Below are 13836 nucleotides of genomic sequence, written 5' to 3' on the forward strand. Positions count from 1 at the left end.
AGCCCTGCTAGCCGGTATACGCATGTGTAAGGCAGCAGGGGCAACAAAAATCAGCGCCTACTCAGACTAATTGATTGTTAGCCAGTACAATGGTTACTTCGAGGCCACCCATCCGGCTATGATCAAGTATTTGCAGGCGGTCAGAGAAGAGGCCGTGTCACTTGATGAATTTCATCTAAGTCAGGTGCCCCGGTCCGAGAATAATCAGGCGGATGCCCTTTCCAAATTGGCATCATCCGCCTCCTGTAATGCACCTAGGACGGTTTTTTGGGAAGTCATTGAGAAAAGAAGCATTGATCAGACCCCATAGGTATCCTGGACCGAAGTTCCACCTGGATGGACCCCATCCGGGATTACTTGGCAGACGGTACCTTACCGGATGACCCTTCTGAAGCAATGGCGCTCAAGAAGCGTGCTCTGAGCTTCGTTATGCATCATGGAGAACTCCTCCGGAATGGTTATCTACAGCCGTTTCTAAAGTGTGTAACCCCTGAAAGGGGAAGAGAGGTTCTAGAGGATCTGCACGCGGCAGGTCCTTGGCAAGAAGAACCAGACGACAGGGTTACTTTTGGCCCACTCTTGAGGCAGACGCCATGGATTTGGTGAAACGGTGTGACAAATGCCAAAAGTTCGCCCGGTTGATACATCGACCGACAACTGACCTGACAGCCATCCATAGCCCGGTTCCATTCGCAAAGTGGGGCATGGACATTCTGGGTCCGTATGCTCCTGCATCAAGTGGTCGCCGCTATATTTTGGTGGCGGTGGATTACTTCACTAAATGGGTTGAAGTAGAGGCGGTCAAAGGCATAAAAACAAAGGATGTGATCTCCTTCATTTGGAGAAATGTCATCACCCGGTTTGGGGTTCCAATGTCTATGGTCTTTGACAACGGACCTCAATTTGAAACGCCTGTCCTCAAGATCTGGTTAGGGGATCAAGGAATCTCCCATTGTTTTGCATCCGTTGGCCGTCCTTAGGCAAACGGGCAAGTTGAGGCCTTCAATAAGTTGATCTCAGACGGTATAAAGAAGAAGGTGGAAAGAGCCAGTGGACTATGGGCAGAGGAATTACCTCATGTCCTTTGGGCCATCAGGACCACTGAAAAAGGGGCAACCGGTGAAACCCCATTTCTTATGACATATGGTACTGAGGCGGTGCTTCCCATTGAATATTATGAGCTAACACTTCACATCATTCTATATGATAAGGCGGCCAATTGGGAAGCCATGCGGCTTTCACTGGATGCTCTCCCAGAGCGAAGGGGCAACGCAGCCTTGCGTCATGAGATTTACCGCCTGAGAATGACAAGAGCCTACAACAAGCGGGTTCACAAACGACCCCTCAAAGTAGGAGATTTTGTGCTTCACAAAATGGAAGCAACCGGTAGGGCCAATGAACAAGGCAAACTGACCCCAAATTGGGAGGGACCCTACCGGATCTTTGAAGAAGTACGAGACGGCACATACCGCCTGGAAACCCAGACGGTAGAAAGCTGCCTAGAACCTGGAATGTAGATAATCTCAAAAAGTACTACTTCTAGAAATTGTATAGCTTTTGTAGATTTCTATATAATTAATGAGAAAAATTTATTACATATCATGCTTACATGTGCCACGTCTTGTGCTTAACACAAGCGGCCTCACTTACCAGTTTTCCATGCGCCATGTCTTGTGCCCAACACAAGAGGCCCTGAAAACTAACAAATCAGCCAGTGACATCCATTCGGGTGAATTCATCGAAGAGAACATCTCCCATTTGGGTGGAAAATTGTTCTAGTGATAAAAAATCAGGCGGTCCTACCCGCCTGAATGATCCATTGCACCAAAGAATCGTGGCTAGCATCTCCAAACATGCAGTCGGCCCACTCTTTGGATCAAGTGCCATTTAAGGCTGATCTCAAAACAGACAGCCGGTACCAAAACTGCCGCCTAATCGACTGAGAAAAGGCAGGCCTCAAGCATTTGGTATAGGCCAATAATCTATGAAGGGGTTGCAGAAGCCCAACCGGCAAATTGACACCCTAAATCTTATGAAAAGGTCTTTCCAAAAAGCCAGCCGGCAAGTCTTTAAAAACCGGCTGCTTTTCGTTTTTACGGATAACACTTAGCTAAAATCGTTGGCATTTGCGCTATAGCATATGGATAGCCGCCTGGCACCATTTCATCTATGCTAGCCTCCTATCCAGGGGCAATTACCTATCCTAACCCCAACAAGTCATGAGGAAACATTCATTCAAAACAAGAAAAATGCGATATTCAAAGCAGCAAAAAGAAAAAAGCAAATTCATTCAAAAACAGATCAACCGGTAAATATGTAGCAGAATTAACCGGCACAGCCGGTGAAAATATTAAATTGTTTACAGAATAAACCGGCACAGTCGGTGAAAATATCAATATTCAAAGTGAAAGACAACAGCAGAGTAAGCCAACCCTTCCGGCGCTATTACAAGATAATGCACGGCGCGCAGGCCGGGAGGTCGTTGCTACTCTAACTGCACTATTACCCGGTCACCCTGAGCCTGACTCCCTTCCGGATGAGTTGGGTCGGTGTTGGGAACGGAGCCGGGAGCAACCTCATCCTCAACTGCCTCTTCGTGGCCAGCCGCCTCCTCCTGCATCCGCTTGAACTCCGCCTCAACCCATTGCTCATAGGGTTTAGGCCCCGGCTTGCCCTCCTCCTCAGCCAGAATGGAAAGGTCTGCGTACTTGTGGGCAAGCTCCCAGACGTTGTAGTCTGTACCCGGATGGATAATGGAGAATGCCCTCTTCATTCTGTTTTTGCAGTCCTGCTCATTCTCCTCAATGAGCCGGCTCTGATCAGCTTCTAGGGTGGCCTGGAAGTTTCGCTGAGCACCAGCAGCCTCCTTGACCAGGCGGTCATTCTCTAGTTGCCGCCGTTTGCTGCTCTTCTCCGCCTGGTCGAGCCGCTTGAGGGGCTCCTCGTGCTTTTTCAGCTCATCTTCAGCATTATCCAGGGCCGCCTGGAGGTTGTCTATTTTGAGCTTGGACTCTTTGAGGGCCTGTTGGAGGGACTTGACCTGATCCGCCTGTTGCATGATTATAGATTTAGTTTATAAGTCATGCACAATCATGGAATAGTGAGCAACGCTATGTGCGTCATCTGCAGAACGTTTGGCTCTTCTTACCTCTTCCTGCTTGCGAATGTAGGCCTTCTTGAGCCCCTCCACGCGGAGCAGAGCCTGCAACAACAACACAACCGGTATTAGCAGAAGGATCGGATGGGTATACTACAAATTAAATGCCGGGTGGGTACTCAATGACTTACATCGGCCAGGTCGACCATCACCCGGTCGGCATTGAAGGTATTGATTCCAGGAATCGCCTCCTTCTCGTCCCGGGGGACGGCTTTCAGCATGGCCCGGGCGTATTGAGCAGCGTCCGGCCAGCGTGGTGAGTTATCTGCACCAGAAACAGACGGTGAGAATGCTGCGTATGCTCCACCTACGGACAACCGGCTGATCGGAGAATCTCCCGGCTGCGACGAGGAGTATGACTTTACCCGCATGGGTAGGTCGAGCAACGTGAGGTTGAAGGGGTTTGTACCTTTTTGGGAAGCCTTTTGGCGTCCAGCAGAAGATGGACCGGTTGCGGTCCTTATTGGAGTGACCTCTTTCGAGGCCATTTCAGTGTTAGACCCGCCTGGGGTCTTTATTGATTTACCGCCGGTTGTAGCCCGGGTGGTAGAAGCGGTTTTCTGCACCTTGAGTGCAGGCTCTTCAACAGACGGCCTTTGTCGGATCTGTTTTTGCAAAGAACGGGGAATAACACCCCCATCCTGAAACAAGACCACAAACGGTCAGGTGAATAAATAGCTAAAACAGCATCAAAGCCAACACATAGAGAAGGTCAGGCGGGCTAACCTTTTTAGCCGCCTGAGCGGCAAGTTTCTTCTCCAGATTCTCCTTGCGGATATCTGAAGCCTTTTTTGCGGGTGTCTTGGCGGTGGGCAGCATCTTCTTAGCTTCTTCTGCAAAACGAAAACACATCCGGTCAGAAACATGATAATTTTGCATTGCAATCGAGAAAAAGGCCAGCCGGCAACAAATTAACCGGCTAGGGTTCGTAACCTTTACTCTCAAACATGCTGCTAAGCCCACAGGCGGACAAGAAGCACTCGTCCTTGAAAAATTTGTGTTTGGGCACCCAGTTCTTGGGTACCCTTATTATCTATCCGGTTGAGAGAGAGGAAGAGGTCAGCTCAAAAAATCCGGAGTCCAGAATTGCCACCCTATCATTATCAGGAACTGGGGGTAGCCGGCACTTCTGCCCTAAAAGCTCTGGTTTCCGGTTGTAGGTCCGATACTCCTTGTTCTCCTTCTCAGACGGAGCTTTGACCAGGTAGATCCGGTTCTTCCAGTCCGACCATTTAGACGGCTTGTCCAAGGTCATCATATATTGGGGGTGAGTTGTCAAGGTGTACCAGGCCCTCCAGCCGCCTGGGCTCCGGCTCAAATAGTGCATATGGGCAAACGCCTCCCAGCCAGGGTTGAGACCCTGCATCTCGCAGGCGGCGATGTACCCTAAAATGTTCACCCAAGAATTCGGGGTGAGTTTCCAAACGCCTAGGCCATACCCCCTAAGTATGGCCTTAATTTTGTTGTGAAGGGGGAAGCGGACACCGGCTAGGAAAGGCGCTTCATAGCACCCAAACCAACTGTTAGCGTTGGGTTGGTCATCTTCCCATACAAACATCCCGAACTCCCTCGGCACGGTCATCTTGTATCCTCCACCAAGCGGCCGCCTGGTAATAAAGTCTTGTAGAGAAGACCGCATGAGGGCATGGTCCTTTAGAGAGACGGCGATCATGAGAGGGTCGTTTCTGCTTTGCCACGAAGGCCTCTCCGCCTCCTCGCTATCTTCTAACATGGTCAAGTAGCTGGAGCTACTGCTTTTAACCCGACCGTCATCAGAGCCGGATGGAGAGTTGGGACCCTTAATGGCGGCTTCTGGCTGCTCAGCCTCCTGAGCTGGAGAGGTTTCCTCGTTGTAGGAGCCTAGAATGCTATCGCTTGGGGTGGCGGGGGTTCCGCCGGATGGTTCTCTAACCGCCCCGTATGGGCCTTGATTTTCAGGCGATAACTCATTTAAGTCTCCGCCTCTGTAATTGGGGTCCATAGCTGTTCCCCTAATTCTGGCCATTGTGTCCTGCACAGACACGGAGTCGGTCGATACAGGCGTTGAAAAGGGGAAATTCCAAAGATCAGAGGCGGCAGATCCAGTTCTAGACTCAGCCGTACTAATTGACCGGCTGAGTTCACAACTATGGTCCGGGTATGGGTATAAAGGGTCCATCTACCTATGGGACTTATAAACAAAACTGCAAGCAAAAGACGCAAACGGAAATACATGGAAAAGCAAGAAGGAATAGAGACGGTACCTAGAGTAGAAGAGAGTTGAAACCTCAAGAAATTTCTTGGGGATGCTTGCGAAGACACATACGGTTTGAAGACCGGCTGGGTTCTTTGGGGTACCCTCTCGAAAAACTTTTGCTTGCTTACGACTTTACAGGCGGTCTGAAAACCGGCTGCTCTTAAACTATCAAATCTCCGTGTGCTCTGAATTTCAAGTATCGGATGCTCTCAAATGCCGGATGCTCTCAAAATTCAAGAAAATTCACGAAGTTTGTAAATGAGCTCTCATGCGCTTCCTCCCCTATTTATAGGGGTTGCCTTAGAAGGCGAAGGGACGCGACCCTTCCCCTTCTGCTTTTCCCTCTTCTTTCAGTTAGAATTTGAAGGGGTTTCGTACAAAAAATAAAATAAAATAATAATAATATTTTCGTCAGGTGCCACGTGGCTCTCTTCTCAGGTGCCACGTGGCACCTTGCCACAACAGCACGTGAGAGAGGCAAATGTTTGGGATAAAATTACCCCAGCCACGTGGCCCTATGGTTGAGCGATACGTGGCACCTTGCTATTGGTCAGTAGGGCTCCAATCCCCTACTGACACGTGTCCTAGGAACCCTAAATGGGGAGCCAATGCTCCCCACTATAAATAGTGGGAGAATCCTCATTAATGGGGCATTCAATTCAGAAAATTCAATACATTCATAAATACGCATATACCAAAATCGAGCAATATTAATTGCGGAATTCCCCCATTACGCGAGAAGTAATTTCACCCCTTTTACGCACTATCTTCCTCCTGTACATCACTGACTTGATCGTCGGAGGCGGAGCTCCACCCAACCGGAGTCTTCGTGGTTTTGCAGGTACAGGCGGCGGAAGGGCATTCTTGGAATTATAACTCTCCCGCATGACATCAAAAAAACCCGAAACACTTGGTATTTTGTGAAGGACAAGAGCAGAGTTACATTTCAACATTGAGGGTATTGCTAAGGAAGAATCTGATTTTTGATGAAATACAGGTGCATTTGAGAAAGTTTGTTGTGGGGCCATGGTTTCTTTATCAGTAGCTAGTTGAAGCCTTCTCTTGGAGAGGTAGTTTCTTAGGTTTCACAGTTTTAGGTGCACTCATTTTTTTCCTCTTTTGTTGACTCTCCTGTTCACACTCCTCTATATTATCAACAGCTGCATTGTGCTCTAATTCCATATCTATCCTAATATCATTCTAGTACTCCTCACCATCAAGACACTCTTCATTCCCACCTTGTTCATCAATTGGTGCATTTTTCTTAGGTGGGCTAGCACCAAAATGTACACTAGGATTTTTTAAAGTGATTCAGCAAGCTTTCTAGTAGCAATTACACAGTCAATAGGTTTGTCAACATAACCAATCCAAATAGTAATCTCTTCCCTATCCCTTAATCTATCCAGCATTGACATTAAATCACTATTAGAAGTAATCTTAACATCTTTCATGTTATAGCAATAGTGAAAGTTAGGGAATTTAGGGAAAGTCATAGTTTTTTTTCCTAAACTCTTCCTCACACTCAATGATCAAATCTATCCACATGACTTTGTCAATATCTTCAACAAATACTTCAATTACATTACCCATATAGGCAAACTTTAGCATAGTCTGATCCATTCTACAACATAACAACCACACGCATATATTTTAACATCAAACACGTACTAGCAAGCATAAAGATTTCATCTTTGATTAACATGTACTCAGACAAACAAAAACAGAGCATGTAACTTCTGCAAGTATAAGAATAACATGAACAAACTTAAGGTTAAAGGACATACCTTGCTTAAGGTCTGTATACCACTTCAGCAACCGCTAGAAGGTCCTTGATTGTGCAAATTCCGTCAGAATTTAAACAATAAACCCTAAATTTTGACCCAAAAAATTCACCAAAAATCAAACTATTCCAAGCCGTTAATCGATAACAATTGCTCAACAATTTCGCCAAAAATTCGTCGCGCAAATGTGTTTGATCCTTACAAATTTTTAATCAATTTATTTCAGTGTATGATTTGGTGGAGGTTAAAGGTAGAGGAAAGGGTTTGGGATTTTTTTTCTTGATCAATGTCGAGCAAACAGTAGAAATGCAGTGGTCATTAATGAAAAGATGAGGGAATCAATTAATTCAAGGGTTGGTTAGTCTTTTTGTGTAATGTAGTTAAAAAATAAGTCATTTAGTAGTTGGTTAGCCCATTTAATGATAATTAGGACACTGAAATCAAATTAGTGAAACCAGAGTGCCACTAAAGAGAGTTGAAAAAACTTCGTCTTCCACGTAGAAAACTTAAAACCATGAGGCCACCATGTAGAATTTCCCAATTTTATATATGTATATATTTATTTATTTATTTTTTCTATTTTGTTTAATTCCACTATTTCTTTTCATTTAATTCCGAAATAGTTTTACCTACTCTGTACTTTTATAGATTTCTTTTATTTATCCCTTCAATATTTAGTTTTTTTCCTAACATGTTTATTTTTATTTTAATCTATTATTTTCCCTATATTTCTAATTGAATGAATTGTTTAAATTATAATTTTTTAAAAAAGAAAATTCTATATTTTTACTATTTTAGCGTAAATGAGTTACAAAAACAATGTTGATGGGGGAAGACGAGTAGACGACAAAGGGGAAATCAATCTTGTAATATCGTACATAAACGCTCTGTCTTAATCAATATGCCAAGACCACACTAGATTTTTACTATTGTATGTCTTGTTGATTATGTTAATAAAATATTTTGCGTTGTTTTATGTGAAAAAAAAAATAAATGGATGAAGGGAAAATTCAATACTATTTGCTTAATATAGGTCTCGGCCCCCTCGGATTTTAATTTCTGGCTTCGCCTCTGGGTTAGGAGTAAGACCCCTTGCTAAGTTTCCTAAGGAACTAGATCCTGACGGTTAGCATTTTCTTGCTACTCAGTTTTTAATTGCTCAGAAAGCCCTTCAACCAACTACCCTTATATTTAAGTTCTCCATTCCTTCTTACTTTTCTTACAATTTCAGTTTCATGCCCCATCTGCAAACATGAGCCACATTTCATTGATTTCCATTTAAATGCAAGCTTCTGTTGAACTAGATAACCATGCTCAAACAAGAATTCAATCCTATCAGAAAATTCACCATCAAGCTCCACCTCCACCAGATATCTAGGAAATTTTATTCTCGTTCTCCTTCTTCAGAGTAGCAAGATCTAGTTTAATAAGAGCACCAATCAAGCCCACAATTTTCTTGAAGCAATTCTTACCCCAATATTTCAGAGGAAAATCAGGCAATTGAATCTAAACTGGGATTTTAGTAAATTCATCACAACTAATTTCCATACCATCTTCCTAGTGCTTCAAGAAAACAGGGTGATTATCAAACAAAATATGAGCATAGTTCAATGCTTTCTCCTTAATTTTCATGTTCATGATCGAATCTAATAAGAAACACACCCTTTTTAAGAGGAATTACTTTACTATTCGCCTCAAAATTCGACGACAAAAACCCACAAACGAATTAAGGTAAGGATTATTGAAAACCCCCAACTGCAAAGGCAACAATACCTATATTTATGTAAGCAATTTCATCTGAAACATCAACATAACAATAGACAATTGAAGTAAGTTCGAAGAAGAAGAAGAAGAAGAAGAAGAAGAAGAAGAAGAAGAAGAAGAAGAAATACGTTCCTCAGGTAGAAGATATCCTGTTTCCCCAATTCAATGACCCTTCTTCTACGAATGAATCACATTCAACCATTTTAATAATCGAGATTTGATTCTTGAACCCTGAATCAATTCATGCATTGATTGTTCAGGCAAAAGCATAAGATTATCAAAATTCTCCAAATTCACAAAATTATTTATTGGGGGTGTTTAGGGTAAAAATACCCTATGCCGCGTGGCCCAGTAGAATCATGACACGTGGCAGCCCCACCAGAGGCCCAACGGGATCCAATCGGATGCTGACACGTGGCATCAAAACCCTAATCAGGGAACATGTCTCCCCCGCTATAAATAGAGGAATCCTCCTCATTTATTGGGCATTCATAAATACATACACAAAACCCGAGAAATATTAATTGCGGAATCTCTCTAAATCAGTGAGAAATACCTATTTACCTTCCGCACATTTACCCATCCGTAAATCATACTAGCTTGATCATCGGAGGCGGAACTCCACCCAACCGGAGTTTCGTGGTTTTGCAGGTACAGAAGTCAGGCGCGCATACTCCGTATTGTAACTCTCCCGAGGGACTAAAAACACCCGAAACATCTGGCGCCGTCTGTGGGGAGAGTACTACTGGGATTGCATCTGATGCTGTACCGAATGCAGAGGGCAGCCGGCCTCCGGCTGACCCTGAGGTCCATACGGACCATGAGAGTGGCAGTGGGGACGACTACGACGTCGAAACCTACATGGCCCCAGACGGGTCATTCCGTTCTAGGCACAACCGTTCCAAGGAAACAAGGGAACGGGACCACGATGAAGTTGGTCCCAGCAACCCAGGCGGCAAGCCTGTGGGACAACCCCAGGCGACGGAGGGTGCTGCCCCCATCACCAGAGCCGAGCTCATGAACCTCATGACTAGTTTCAAGGGGGAAATCAAGGATATAATCAAAAAGTCAACTGGCTCCAGCAAGGGTCAGTCGGCAAAGAAGCCTTCTCCCTCCGGGAAGAAGCAAATCAAAGACCGGATGGATGGGCCCCTGATCCCAAACCCAAGGGGACGGATGGGCCCCTGATCGACCTTTCGAAAGTTCGTTTCCCCGAATCGAGGCAACGGAAGGCCATCCGGCATACACATCCGGATGGGTCAAAGAAGATTTTCTCTGACGCCCGGTTGTTCATCCGGGAGAAGAGAAGTCATAGCATTTCTCAGTCGGCCTCAACGTCGACCTACTCAGACAGTTTCCGAAATGCTTCAATGACACATTCGGAGACGCAGCAGGGGAGTCAGTCACGCAGCGTGTCTGCACGTACTGGCCCTCATGTGATCCAGCATCAAGCCCCGTTTGTGCCCTAACAGCCATACGTCCCGTATGGATCTCCATTCATGCAGTCGGCACCCTTTGGGGGTCAGGCGGCCTACCAGGTCCAGCCCATGGACTGGCAGCTCCGACTGCTAAACCTTGGGGAACGCCTTCGGCTTTCTCCCGGGAGATAACCAAGGCGGTACAACCGCCCAAGGTTAAGAATGTGTTGGTTGGTGCCTACGACCGTACCACCAACCCAGAAGACCACCTAATGGCATACACCAACCTCATGTACCTATAGGGGTTGGATGACGCCGCCTGGTGTAGATGCTTCCCGGCTACATTGAAGGGTATAGCCCAGCAATGGTTCGGCAACTTGCCGGCTGGTTGCATCAATAACTTTAAGACGCTTGCATACCTGTTTGCGTCCAAATTTTCCATGAATATCCCTGCTAAAAAGACAAGTCTCGACCTAGGGGCTATCCAGCAGGGTGACAAGGAGGGACTTCGGTCCTATGTTAGGCGGTTCAATCTGATGAGAATTTAGATTCAGGGGCTGTCTGACGAAGTTGCATATACAAACTTCTTCAAGGGTCTGAAGGATGGGTCAGCTTTCAAATTTGACCTGGTTCGCAAGAGGGTAGCCATCCTCCAAGAGGCGCTGATGGAGGCGGAGGCCTATATACAGGAAAATGAGCTCTGCTCTATCAAGCACCCGTCGGAACCCAAGCGGTCCGACAGGAGGGACAGGCGGCCTAACCAGTCGGCCAAAAAAGAGGAAGCAAAGGAAGTTGGAACCGTACGTCCCCAAGTACGAGTTCAACAAAGACTGCTCCTCCATCCTTATGGAGATAAAGGACCAGTTGACAATCGAAAAACCGGCTGTAATGAAAAGCTTTGTCAAAAACAGAGACAAAAGCAAGTATTGCCAGTTCCATGAGGACGTCGGCCATGACACCAATGGTTGCTATACCCTCAGGCGGCTATTGGACCGTCTGGCTGATGAAGGGGCCCTGGAGTCTTATCTGGTGAAGTCCAAGGGCAATCCCAAATCAAGTGGGGGAAAGCCGTCTAAGAAACCGTCTGCTAGCTCTGAAACGGATGAAGAGCATATTTTCACCATTGCAGGCGGCTTCGCAAGCGGAGGTCCTACTATTCGGGGTGCCAAGAATAACTTCCGGAAATTATCCAACCCAGAAGATGAGGGCTAGGCGTCGAAAGACACCTTCCCTGAGGTCTTCATTTCTGAGAAGGATAGGGGCATGGTCAGGCGGCCTCACGATGACCCCCTTGTCATCGAATGCAAAGTTGCCAATCAACGAGTTGGCCGGATCTTAATAGATACCGGGAGCTCGTCTGACCTAATCAGTTACCAGTGCTTGACAAAACTCAAGTACAAGCCTAGTAGCATGCACAAGGCTCCCCACCACCTAGTTGGCTTTAGGGGAGGGGTAGTGCATCCGGTGGGAAGGATTGACCTACCCATCCGGCTAGGAGGCAAAGAGGAATTGACCGCCTACAACCTTATTCTGGGCCGTCCCACCCTCAACAAGTCTAAGGCTGTCATCATCCCATCTCTTATGATGATCAAGTTTCAGAGGGATGATGGATCAGTTGGTGCCCTAAGCGGGGATCAGAAGAAGGCTAGGGAGTGTTACCTCTCAGACGTCAGGCCGACCGTTGCCGCAGCCAGTCATAACGAGGAAGCTGCTGACCTCGAAGAAGTGCCTGCCCCCAAGGCAGCCGGCAAAAAGCGAAAGGCGGACCAATTGGCCCCTGCCAGAAAAACAAAATAGCAATCACTAGCCGGGGAAAGGCCGGATGACTCCCGACCTCAGCCGGCTGGTGAGAGCATTGATATCGTACTGGACGACAACCGCCCTGACAGAACAGTCAAGGTTGGGACGGTTGCTTTTGAAACGTTGGGAGCAGACTTGATCTAACTTCTAAAAGAATTCAAAGACATCTTTGCCTTTGAAGTGGAAGAGATGCCAGACGTCAGCCCAGATCTAGCTGTCCACAAGTTAGCTGTTGATCCCAAAATAAAGCCAATTAGGCAAAAGAAGAGGGATCATGGTGAGGAAAGGTCTCAGGCGGTAGCCGCCGAGGTCAAAAAGCTTCTGGATGCCGGGTTCATTCGGCAGTGCTACTACCCGGATCGGGTAGCAAATGTGGTCCTTGTCAAGAAGCCGAATGGCACCTGGCGGATGTGTGTAGATTACACAGATTTGAACAAGGCATGTTCGAAGGATAAATATCCCCTTCCAAAGATCGATAGCCTGGTCGACTCTACAGCCGGCCATGCCTTGATGAGTTTTATGGATGCCTACTCAGGCTTCCACCAGTTTCCCCTATGGAAGAAGGATCAGGAACAGACGGCCTTCGTCACTGATCAGGGGTTGTACTGCTACACGGTGATGTCGTTTGGGTTGAAGAATGCACCTCCTACCTTCCAACGAATGATAAACACGGTTTTCATCAATCAAATCGGAAGGAATGTAGAGGCGTACATTACTGACATGATAATCAAATCCAAGCTACAGGCGGGTCACATAGCCAACCTCCGAGAAACCTTCACCACCCTCAGGCGGCATAAGGTCATGCTTAATCCCAAGAAATGTGTCTTTGGTGTTGAGTCTGGGAAGTTTCTCGGATTTTTGATTGATCAAGGAGGCATAGAGGCCAATCCGGAAAAGGTGCAGGTGGTGATTGACATGCAGTCACCTCGCACTGTCAAGGAGGCCCAGAAGCTAACAGGTTGCTTGGCGGCATTAGGAAGATTCCTCAGTCGGTCAGGTGACAAGTGCCTTTACTTCTTCCAAGCAATCAGGAAGAGGTCTAGATTTGAATGGGGAAAAGAAGCTGAGGCGGCATTTCAGAGGTTAAAGCAACACTTGCATTCTTTGCCAAGGCTAGTAAGCCCCCTGCCTAAGGAGGTTCTCTACATGTACCTAGCCGTCTCAGATCACTCCCTTAGTGCCGTCCTCCTTGCCGAGAGAGACGGCAAGCAGCTCCCGGTGTATTTCATCAGCCATATACTTAGGAATGCTGAGCTCCGGTACCCAATGATTGAAAAATTTGGGCTGGCTCTTTACAAAGCATTCAAGCGGCTGAAGCCCTACTTCTTGGCTCATCCGGTGACTGTCTATACTGACCAGCCTCTCAAGCGTCCAATGACTATCGTAGAGTCATCCGGCAGAATGATCAAGTGGGCTGTTGAAATGCAAAGCCTGGAGATAACTTTCGAACCTAGGCGGGCAGTGAAAGGTCAGGCGTTTGCCGACTTCATTGTGGAAATGACTAGGCCGGCTCAGCCGAAGAATACCGATCAGTTGTGGAAGTTATTTGTAGACGGAAGCTCTACCTCGAACGGCTGTGGTGCAGGCGTGATTTGCAAATCTCCGGAAGGAGATACCTATGAATATGCACTACGGTTCAAGTTTCAAGCTTCAAACAATGAAGCTGAGTATGAAGCCCTG

At 46.6% G+C, this 13836-nt stretch overlaps 1 protein-coding gene across 1 annotated transcript; it reads right to left on the reverse strand.

The window, feature by feature from the left end:
- Nucleotides 1-2485: 2485 nt before the first annotated feature.
- On the reverse strand, nucleotides 2486-5162 carry LOC110696449 (MAP7 domain-containing protein 1-like). The gene is made up of 5 exons (XM_021873736.1): nucleotides 4910-5162; nucleotides 3884-3990; nucleotides 3523-3798; nucleotides 3149-3202; nucleotides 2486-3049 (listed from the first exon to the last, which is right to left on the reverse strand). Exons 1-5 carry the CDS (start codon nucleotides 5160-5162, stop codon nucleotides 2486-2488), a joined length of 1254 nt encoding a protein of 417 aa, XP_021729428.1.
- Between the last annotated feature and the right edge of the window lie 8674 nt (nucleotides 5163-13836).

The sequence above is a fragment of the Chenopodium quinoa genome, unplaced genomic scaffold (assembly GCF_001683475.1).
Source record: "Chenopodium quinoa cultivar QQ74 unplaced genomic scaffold, ASM168347v1, whole genome shotgun sequence".
Lineage (NCBI taxonomy): Eukaryota > Viridiplantae > Streptophyta > Magnoliopsida > Caryophyllales > Amaranthaceae > Chenopodium > Chenopodium quinoa.